General features: G+C 38.2%; 2 protein-coding genes across 2 annotated transcripts; both read right to left on the bottom strand.

Annotated features, from left to right (window-relative positions):
- Positions 1 to 218: 218 nt before the first annotated feature.
- LOC103154413 (cathepsin L1-like) lies at positions 219 to 5,355 on the bottom strand. Its single transcript, XM_007575681.2, has 7 exons — positions 5,234 to 5,355; positions 3,837 to 3,970; positions 2,835 to 2,957; positions 2,427 to 2,576; positions 1,053 to 1,277; positions 800 to 965; positions 219 to 432 (listed from the first exon to the last, which is right to left on the bottom strand). The coding sequence occupies exons 2-7, from the start codon at positions 3,957 to 3,959 to the stop codon at positions 311 to 313; spliced, it is 909 nt and encodes a 302-aa protein (XP_007575743.1). The 5' UTR covers positions 3,960 to 3,970; positions 5,234 to 5,355; the 3' UTR covers positions 219 to 310.
- A 578-nt stretch (positions 5,356 to 5,933) lies between these two features.
- LOC103154412 (cathepsin L1-like) lies at positions 5,934 to 9,824 on the bottom strand. The gene is made up of 8 exons (XM_007575680.2): positions 9,763 to 9,824; positions 9,065 to 9,202; positions 8,696 to 8,818; positions 8,409 to 8,558; positions 7,166 to 7,390; positions 6,903 to 7,071; positions 6,360 to 6,462; positions 5,934 to 6,228 (listed from the first exon to the last, which is right to left on the bottom strand). Exons 2-8 carry the CDS (start codon positions 9,185 to 9,187, stop codon positions 6,126 to 6,128), a joined length of 996 nt encoding a protein of 331 aa, XP_007575742.1. The 5' UTR covers positions 9,188 to 9,202; positions 9,763 to 9,824; the 3' UTR covers positions 5,934 to 6,125.
- Between the last annotated feature and the right edge of the window lie 938 nt (positions 9,825 to 10,762).

Here is a 10,762-nt window from a genome sequence, read left to right on the forward strand (position 1 = left end):
TGGGTGATGTAGAACTGAGTGATGTACAACTGAGTAATGTAGAGCTGGGTGATGTAGAGCTGGGTGATGTAGAGCTGGGTGATGTAGAGCTGGGTGAGGTAGAGCTGGGGGATGTAGAGCTGGGTGATGTTCTCTAACTTCCTGGTTTTAGTCAGAGCTCCAGCAGCAGTGCTCTGGATCAGCTGCAGCTGGTGAATTGATTTTCATTCAGACCTCTGAAGACGCTGTTGCAGTAATCAATGCGACTAATGATAAACGCTTCGATAAGTTTCTCTAGATCTCGCTGAGACATAAGTCCTCTAATTAACTTTTACCTGTTCTTGACGATCCAGTAATTTTCTTCAGAAAGAAGATTTTGCGCTGTGCCGTAACCCACCACCAGCACGCCGTGGTCCAGGTCCTCACTGCTGCAATCCGGTTCATAGTAGATGCCTAAAACACACATCCAGTCCTTTTACTATGGGCACTCTTCATGTTCACTCAGTAGTGAACACACTGTAGGAGATCGGACATGTTTCCATCGTCTGCCTCATACGGGTCGATCCCAACAGCAGCCATTTTCTTAATGTGTCTTTCTCTTGCACTTTGGTTAAGAGTGTCCATACATGCTGATCTCAAAGCCGTGGTTGATCTATGCTTTGCCACTGCTGGTAGACATGTATCTACTTGCATTTATCTATTGCATACCAAGATGGCGGTGGATCACTTCTGGTTCAGACTTGTGGAAATATGTATTGCATGTTTAACATTGACAGCCTCTGTTAAAACAAATATTTATATTTTATAGATCAACACCTACCTGACTGGTAAAACTGGAAAGATATATGACCAGCGTCAATGGCAACGGAAACTGGCCCCACAGAGCCCACGGCCTCCATCAGAGATTCCTCGCTGCCACTGACAACGTTATCGTATCCTGTCAGGTTGATGGCGCTGTAACTTGGATCATAGCTGCATGGCATGTCCTAAAATTAGCAAACAGAAAAAACAGGTGACTTGAGTTGAAGCACAGAATCAGTTTGGAGGCTTTAATTGTAACTTTTCCAACTCACCTCTCCCACATACGGGTAGGAAGACTCTGAGTCCAGACCTCCGTGGTCCATAACGTACTGAAAGGCATTGTTCATCCACCCACCGTTGCAGCCATAGTTTCCCTCAGGTCCAGAACAATCCACCAGGTTCTGCTCACTCAGAGACACAAGTCTGCTGGTCATTCTGTAGAGCTGGCCCTCCATGGACCCGGTGGCACTGAAAGCCCAGCAGGAGCCACACTGACCCTGAGGACAGCACAAAGCTGGACTGAGCAAATGCAACTTTGACAGTTTACTCCATCTTATTTACAATAATAATAATAGTAAAAAAAACCTTTTCTAACCAACTTAAACGGATGGTATTCTGTGTTTTCCAGGCACAAAGTGCCTCTTTATAGCATAATCAAGTAACTATGTTACCTTTGGTTGTTATAAAAATGCTGTATATATCAAATATGACTTAAAAGACATTCAACTTCCTAATTTAGCATCTTGTAATTGGGCCTCCGTCTCTTTAAGAAGCTCCTGCTCTTTCTGAAGCTCTGCCTTCAGGAAGTCATCACAACACAGCTCCTCTATTAACCCTTTACCAACATTTTTAATGTAGCTCCTGTAATGAGCTCAGCCGGTGTTTGCTAATTGCAGCTGGCTAGTCTGAAGGAGCTGAGTGGGGGAGGAGCTGCGCCTAGAAGGCGGAGCTAGGTCCACCAAGGCGTTTTGTACAGCTGAATGGAGATTAAAGGATTTCTCAAACATAAATGAAAGAATAAAAGCAACACTTCATGTCTGTTTTTAATTATTATAACATGATGGAAAGCTCATTAAAGGGACATAATACTGACCCTTTAAATAATTAATTTAGCTGTATTTGTGGATAACTAGAGTCGTCAACTTGAATCCAAATCCATTTCAATCTGTGATTGAATTGAAGAGACTTTTTTGTACCTTTAGATGACGTGTGTTGTGAATTGGCGCTATATAGATAAAACTAAATTGAATCTAAGCTTTTCCATTGTAGCACTTTGTCTCTGGAAGGTTAGCCTCCAGAAAGAGCTCATCTTGATTTTCGGCTCTTTGCATCCACTGATCTTGTGCTGAATTTGCTGTAACCTCCACTCTCGACACATGGCAGCAATCTGAAATGATTTCCACTCTCCTTCTTGTGATCATGTGAAACAGTTTCCCTTTACATTGACTGTATATGATGTTGTTTACTGTGTTCTAGTCTTCGTTAGAGCTGGTTGAACTGGTTTTCAGCTTACTGATGATGTATGTCAATGGGGGAAGGGGAGAAAAGCATCACAATGTGATGAAGGAGGAGGAATTCATGACTCAACCTGTGTGTTTTCTGACTTTAACTACATTGGAGGTGTGAAAAGTAGAAAATCCTGTTACCTGGTCCTTGACAGGTGTGACGTAGCCGCTCTCCCTCCAGTCCACAGATGAAGGGACATTCAGGAAGTTGGGCTTTGTGAACAACGACCTCTTGACCTTCTCTGCTCTGGGTTTGTAGCCGTTCATCATCTGCCTGAACTCCTCGTTAGTCTGAAGAACATTTCATCAGATCAGTTAAATGTCTCATTAATTATCTTTACATAATAACAGTTTTATTCTGGAGTTCCTCAAAGATGTGTGCTTGGATCACTGTTCATTAATTTATTTGTTACAAATGGTTCATAATTGTTCATTTGTGACACTTTTAGAATTTTAGAAAATCAGATGTATTGCTTGTGTCAATGCTTAATTTGGTTACATCTGGAATGTTTGCTTTGTTTTTTGATTATGTTGAAAATGAAACTTTACCAAGTCCCCAAAGTGGTTCATCCCCAGGGTGAAGGAATGTTTCCCCATGGAGTGCTCCAGGTTGTGCAGCTCGATCTTCCTCAGGTTTTTCTTCCACACCGTTCGCCTCCAGCCCTCCTCTCTCTGCAGAAAGAGAAAATCTAATTTAAACAGCAAGTTTTAATCCAAAATAAACTGTCTGATGTTTCCATGAAAACCATACATTCAGGACCTGCAGGAGGATCTTGTTTAGAAATTCTGTCAACATTGTAAAAAGATAGATAAGATAAGGCATCAGTAAATTGGTTTTTCTTCTTTAATGTGGTCATATCACTTCAAAAACAAAATCTTACCAAATATTTTTGGTCAATTTTCTAGTGCAAATATCTTAAAACAATTTAAATAAGACAAAGCTAACATGCTAGTTACTTGTAACTTTTCAGCAAACTATAGGATCTTGTTTAAAGCAAACAATTCCTTAAACTGGTAAAGAAGTGCTGGTTCCATTGGCAGATTATTTCACTTATACCAAGACAACTTATTATAAGTGAAATAATCTGCTAATGGGTCTATTTTTTCATCTATATTGAGGATTTATCTACTTGAAACAAGATCCTAATTTTTGCAGAAAAGTTACTTGTAAGTTAATTTTTTCTTATTTCAAGTGTACTAAGGTATTTACATTAGAAAAAAGACCAAAATGCTTGGTAAGATTTTATGTTTTTGCAGTGTAGTCTGTGCAACTTCTAGAGTGCCAGCATGATTCAGCTTTACATAAATGTCTTAATTGTTTTGTCTGAATGGCATAAGTTTAATTTGTTTATTCCAATTTTTTCTTGAAACAGCATGCTTCCTGTCAATATCTTTAATTAAATGCACACACAGTAAAATAAGAAATGGCTGAATTATCAAACCTCTTCATACCAATAGTTCTCTCTGATTGAATATTTAAGTTCTAGATATAGAAAAGAAAACCTCGCTGGGTTGAAATTGTCGAAGAAGTCAATAAATCTGTTGGATCACCTGATTGTAGGTTTTATTGTAGCGGTTCTTCCACAGCTCCCAGTGCTGATCCAGCGTTGGGTCGGAGGTTATGGCCGACAGGACTGCGTTCAGGCACAGCATCAAAACGAGCAGAGGCAACATGGCGCGGCTTCCTGTCAGGAAAATAACAAAAATAACATGAGGTCACACATAAAATGTTCTGGTTTCTCCACTTTGGGGTTAATTCAACAATTCCTGCAGGCAAAATCTTTCTCAAAAAAAAAAAAAAGAAAGAAACAGCAGAAGATGATCCTTGGAGTTTCATACTTGTTTTATTAATTTACTTTTATATTTCCTGCAGAACTAAAAAGTTGTACCTTATGTACAGCTATTCAAATATATTAGTATAATGTTCAAAAATTTTTATACAGCTGTTTTTTCTCTCTTATTCAACTTGGCCAGATGTCATTTCTAGGATTTATTGTCTGAAAATAAAGTATAAATCATTAATTATTGGGATCAGGCGACAGCTCTCTCACTAGTGTCTTATTTTGTTTTTTTCTGCATAAAAGGTGTCTATAAATTGAGATTTAGCCATCTCAAATCGTAGCAAAGCATATTATTTTCACATTAGTTTGTTTTTGTTTAATTTGAGAAATGTTTCATCTATAAATCTGTAGCATCTAAAAAAACTGTGCCAGGCATTTTAGTTTTTAATTTTATGGTATCGGATCTGCCTGTCGTTGGTCTCGTATGATTACGTCTAATTATTTACCATCTTGAAACAGTTTCTGTTGTGTTTGCACTGGAAATGCAGTGGATTTATGTAAAATTTCTCAAACCAGATAAACTTCAGTACATTCAGAACAGTGAAGCCCAAACTGAGGATGCAACAGACTAAATACTTCAGCAAAAAGCTGAAAACATTCCTTTTTAAAATGTTTACAGCATTTAATACACTTTTAATCCTGGTGTTTTTATTTTGTTCTGTTTCTGTCATTAATTTTGTTGTTTTTATTCTGTAGTATTTATATTTAAAGTACATTAAAAATCTAAATTATTACTAAATTAAAAAGGTTTATTTCACAAAAAATGAATAAAATGTGGATAAATCATTTTAAAAATAAATGAAACTAACTTCATATGTTATTGTAGAAGTTTTAAAAGGAGTGTAAAAGTGTTTGTGATTTCAGTTGTATTAAATAAAACCCAAACATTGCACCTGATGAAGGGAATGAGTTTCTTAGATTTAGTGAGAGAAAGATCAGCGGTGGAAGAAGAAACCCAACCTGGGAGGAATTTCATGTGAATAAACCAGTAAAAACAACAGATTCATATCACTGCTCACTCTCTGGAAAACGGTGCAAATCGTTCCTTCACATAAACAGGTACAGATGTCTGAAGCCACACACACACGGTCAAATGTCAAAACTTACTTCGCTGCTGAAGATGATGAAGTGACGAAGAGGCTGCTGTCTTGTAAAAAGTCCTGAGATAAACGTGTCGAGGCTTTTTATTCTTTTTCCGGTGATTCCAGGTGATAAGGAAGAACGTAACGCCTCCGTCTGAAGAGGCGCTGAAAGACGGAAGTATGAAAACCAGAGGCAGCCAATGGTATGAGGCCTGGGGCAGAACGTTCCTCATACATACAGGTAAATGTATGAGGAACATACATTTACATTCAGTTAAACACTGACGCCATACAGTGACTCAAAACGACCAAATGAGAATGTTTCTGTTTCACTTTACTGAATAAATGAACAGGATGTGGGAATATGCGCTCATTTTAAACATTTTAAACTCATCCAGGTTTAAGCATCCAGCGCTGCTACATTATACTACAAATTATGTAAAACATGTAATTTACCGTAACTTCTGTTACTGTGTCAGATTTAAGACCCAATTTCAACTGGGTGTGAAAGTTGAAGTATTTTCAGGTTAAGGATTAGAGAGTCCGTCTTTAAGGGAAAAACTTTTTCCAGGAAGCATACTCCACGTTAGAGTCTCACCATATGTGTTGTTTTTATTACTTTTTACTTGTGTTTTATTATTCGAAGCACTTTGAACTGCTTGTTGTTGAAATGTGCTACAAATAAGATGAATTGATTGATATAACAAGGGTTTCAGATCTTTTATTGATTACTGCAAAAGCTGAAAATGATCATAAAACCAGCAAGTGTTAGTAAGTCAGTAAGCAGCAGAACTATGCAGCTTATGGGTTACATATGCATGAGCATGTTTACATAAATCATCTCCTGTTAATAAGAAAGCACAACTTTGAGACTTTATTTTCATTCTTTTGCCCTCAGGAGTAAAAGGAAATGTTGTTTAGAGGATGACAGGAAAACTGGCATCTGTTGCAATGCCACAGTTGTTATTCCTGTCTTTAGCCATGTGGATGTAGCCGTTGTTGCCCCAGTTTTCACTCCAGCTGCAAAGAAAAAAATTCATATCTGAATGACTTCTGGTGAAAATAAACAGTTGCTAAAGGAATAATACACCTTAAAATATGAGATTCAGAAATTAATCGTTAAAGGAAGTAATGTTATAGATGTTGCTGACCTGTTCTTCACGATCCAGTAATCCTGATCAGAGTAGCCGTAACCCACCAGCAGGACGCCGTGGTTCAGCCGCTCAGAGCTGCAGTTCTCTTCATAGTAGACGCCTAAAATACAGAGAGAGTCATGCTATAAAACCTGACAGCTAATGGGTTCAGATTCAGAGGGAGCCTCGTGTTCACGTCCTTCAGAAATTATGCATTTGTTTTTGAAATGACAGTGTCTTCAGTCAGAGGCTTCTACGGATTTGCTGTAACACAGACTGCTACAAGAGATCTTTCCTGCCAGCAGCCATCACTATTTACAAAAACTCTTTGAAGAATCTGAATTAATGTGATTTACAACAACATTTAATTTCCCTTTGGGATCAATAAAGTAATTTTGAGTTTGAATTGTAAAAGTGATGCATTGTAACTCTTACATTGTTACATTAATTATTATTATGAAACAATGTAAAGGCACTATACAGTAAATCAATCAGCTGAATCAGAGTAGATTTAGCCAACGTTGTGGACGCCACTGGATCAGAGATCTAGAGCAGAACTACCTGACTGGTAAAACTGGAAGGAATCATGACTGGCATCTATGGAAACAGAAATTGGCCCCATGGTGGCGACGGCCTCCATCAGGTCTTCCTCACTGCCACTGGGAATGGAAGCGTAGCCGTCGACGAAGATGGCGTTGTAGGACGCATTGTAGAAGCACTGCAGGTTGTCCTGAAGGTCAAAGAAGAGAAGTTAGAGTCATAAAACGTCAAGCAGGAGACAACATGATGCACAACTTCCTCCATATGATTAAGTATTAACATACCTTTGCCTGGTACGGGTATGATTCTTCAGAGTCCAGACCACCGTTTTCATGAACATACTGAAACGCCATCTTAGCCCAACCACCGTTACAGCCCTTGTTGCCCAGATATCTAGAACAGTCCATCAAGTTCTGTTCGCTCAGCGAAACCAGCCTGCGAGTCGCCCTGAACAGCTGGCCCTCTAGACAGCCAGTGGCGCTGAAGGCCCAACAGGAAGCACAACGGGCCTGAAGACAGCAGGAAAGAAGAGCCTGTCAGGGTCCAGAGCTGTGGATGTGTAACTACAAACCCACTGGCTGCAGGATGAACCCCTGCCTCCTGAGACACCCAAAAATGTAGCTTTTCCTTTTAAAGTATTTTACTGTGGACAATAGCTGTGTTTCCATTGACCACAGAACTGAGGAAATAGAAATTACGAAAGTAAATTTGCTTAATGGAGACACACCAATTTTGAAAAAAAATCACCTTTTTGGATAAAAAAATCTGTTCAAAGCACTTTAACTGCCTTGCTGCTGAAAAAAAATGCTATAAATAAACTTTCTTCTAAAAAGGTTTTTTTGCTAAAATGAGGTGGTTTTTCAGCCACATCAAATGTATTTTACAGAACTGCAATGGAATCACACAAGTCATGATCAACAGCTGAATGTTTCTTCTGGCGGAAATGACGAAGAAGACGACAGGAAGTAGAAAGAGATTGATGGTTTGTTTTTGATGTTTTTGGTCAGTGTGCAGCTAGCTCCACTGTGGCTTATCATAGTTGTGTGTCATTCTAACATGTTGAAACTGTTGCTCTTCTGCAAAATCATGGACTACAATTGCCCCAAATTCCCACTTATATAGCTGCGCACAAGTAGGCGGGGCCTGTCCCTCCAGCAGTTGAATAAAATGCCGACGTCTCCCTTCTGGCGGCTGATAGACGATGAGCGCTAGCACCATGTCTGACTTAAAATATAATGTCATGTAGCTGTTTACATCTTTTGTTGACTTGGTTTTTTATTGCATGAACAAGCTTATTCACGCGTGACTTTAATTTAATGATTTATTATTGCTGCCTTCAACTTGGGATTGTCATGACTGAAAAACTGGTATAACACTGATCTACAGTAAGCTGGTTGGTTTCAGCAAGTGTTGATACACGCTGAGGTGGTGGAGTGGAAAATATGTACTCAGACAAGTCAGATGAATTCAGACAACTCACAACTTGCCAAGAAAAATGTTTATTTTAGAGAAAACAGATCATGTTACCTGGTCCTTGACGGGTGTTACGTATCCTTCTGTCCTCCAGTCCACAGACGCAGGGACGTTCAGGAAGCTGGACTTCTTGAAAAGGGTCCCAACATGAAGCTCTGCTTTCGGTTTGTAGCCGTGCATAATCTGACTGAACTCCTCCTTAGTCTGTTGGAAATGTTTTAGTGAGTAGAACAGGCTACAAAAAAAATAAAAAAATAAGTGTTTTAAGTAGCAAACCACTCCATTACTCTTGGAGTTCCTCAGGGTTGTGTGCTTGGACCCATAGTTTTGTGTTGCCTCACCATGTCTGCGAAGTGGTTCATGCCCTGCCGGTAGGAGTGTTTCCCCATGGAGTGCTCCAGGTTGTGCAGCTCGATCTTCTTCAGGTTCTTCTCCCACACCATCCGCCTCCAGCCTTCCTCTTTCTGCATGAACACAAACATTCAATCAGCTGTTTCTGGTCAAAAAATCACTAAAAGGGTCAAAATTAGAGAAATTCATAGAATGGACAATGCTATTGTAAGAGATTTTATTAAAATGGGAGGATTAGATTGGTCTCTCTAGCAGGACGGTATATGTTAACATCTGGATAAAATGTCAGACTTCAGGTCAAGCATTAAGTGCCTCTGTTGCATTTTATGTCAGTTTTGTTGTTGATCGGCTCTGTTTACCTGGTGGTAGGTTTTGTTGTACCGGTTCATCCACAGCTCCCAGTGCTGATCCAGCTGTGGGTCTCGACTCGGAGCTGACAGCACTTCACTCATGCAGAACGTCATAACAACTAAATGCAGCATTGTTCCCACTTTCAGCTGGAAGAGATAAATAAAAACACATCAAAAGAGCTGGATAAATATAGGATGTAGGACTTCTGGCAGCATAGGTAAATTATTAAGCTGTAAAATTATGATTCCACTCATGAAGGTAAAATAAAGTATCCAAACCAGCCTGGCTTGTTAAACAGTGAATTAACTTCGATTAACCAGAAATTTCACCTGCAGAATCAATAAATCACTAAAACAGAACCAATCTGACAACATGAAGTTGGCAAAATATCTATTTCAATCAGAGAAAATGTACAAATGTTAACTTGTCTTTGTTTTTTATTTTTATCCAAACTTATAGATTGAACTCTATTATTAAGCCTTTGAAAAGAAAATCCAATGAATTACTTTACAATTAATCCAAAAAATAATCAACAGATCAGTTTATCACTATATTGATGTGAAGTAAAGCAGAAAAGGCTGAAATTTCCACATGTTGATGTATTTTTTAGATGAATCTTCTGCTAAATGATCAACGTTCACTAAAGGAATAATATGTTGTTGCCTTTTATGCAATAAAATGTACGGAAATGTAAAAGTATTATTACCTGAACACTTTTATGTTTTAGTTAGTGGAAACTTGGACAGGTTCCAGTTTTTGGATTTGTTACCTGAAAGAAAAAAAAGCCTCAAACTAAGTTATTTAATATAGAAGATCATAATTTCTTCAAGCTCAGACATGCAGCTATTTTCTTCTTTCAGTTCTAGATCACAGCAAACCACAATTTAATGCCAACAGTTTAAAAAGTAATGAATATAACAATTTAAATTTAAAATAATTTTGCTTCTTTTGGAAAACTAAATCAGTTTTACTGATTTTAACTTGTTGCTATCAAATCAAACATTTAAACCTTTCAGGTTTTACAATTATTTACATTCAACCTCAAACTTATTCGTTAAATAAAGATAAAGCCAAAATGGAAACGTTGGTAAAAGATGATCTCTGTGTATGTTTGTTGGGAAGGAAACCAAAAACTTGTAACATTATAAATCCACCAAATTGTACAGAAACAGCAGCTTCCTCTTAATAAAGGAAGCTGCCATTTATTCAAGAAGAAATGAGCAAAAATACAATAAAAAGTCTTGTTGAATGTTGTTTTTGTGTTATGAAATAGAATTAATGGTAGAAAAACTTTATGTTCTAAGAAAAGCATTAAAGGTTGGAACAAGTTATGGAGAGAAAAGGCAGTTGATCATGCAGGAAAGAAAAATGTCTCCATCCTTAGACCTGAAACATCTCTACAGTGAAAATGTTCAACAACATAATAAAAAAGAAAAATAAAGTTGATCATAAAGCTGAAAATTGAGGTAAAACCTTTGAAACTTACTGTGATTTTTTTCCTGTTGTTGGAGGAGAAGCAGAGGACCGATTCCTTTCTCCTTCAAGGAGCATAAAGTTTTTAAAGACCAAATTCACTTCGGTGTGAAAGCGTTGAGCTTTCTGATTGGTCCATTTGTCCAGGTGGTCAAGGTGTCTCCAGGTGATGTGACTCCTGCCTCTGAAGAGCTGCTGAACAAGACACATATGGCTGCTTCAGAATATATATA

The sequence above is a fragment of the Poecilia formosa genome, unplaced genomic scaffold (assembly GCF_000485575.1).
Source record: "Poecilia formosa unplaced genomic scaffold, Poecilia_formosa-5.1.2 Scaffold386, whole genome shotgun sequence".
In the NCBI taxonomy this organism is placed as follows: Eukaryota; Metazoa; Chordata; class Actinopteri; order Cyprinodontiformes; family Poeciliidae; genus Poecilia; species Poecilia formosa.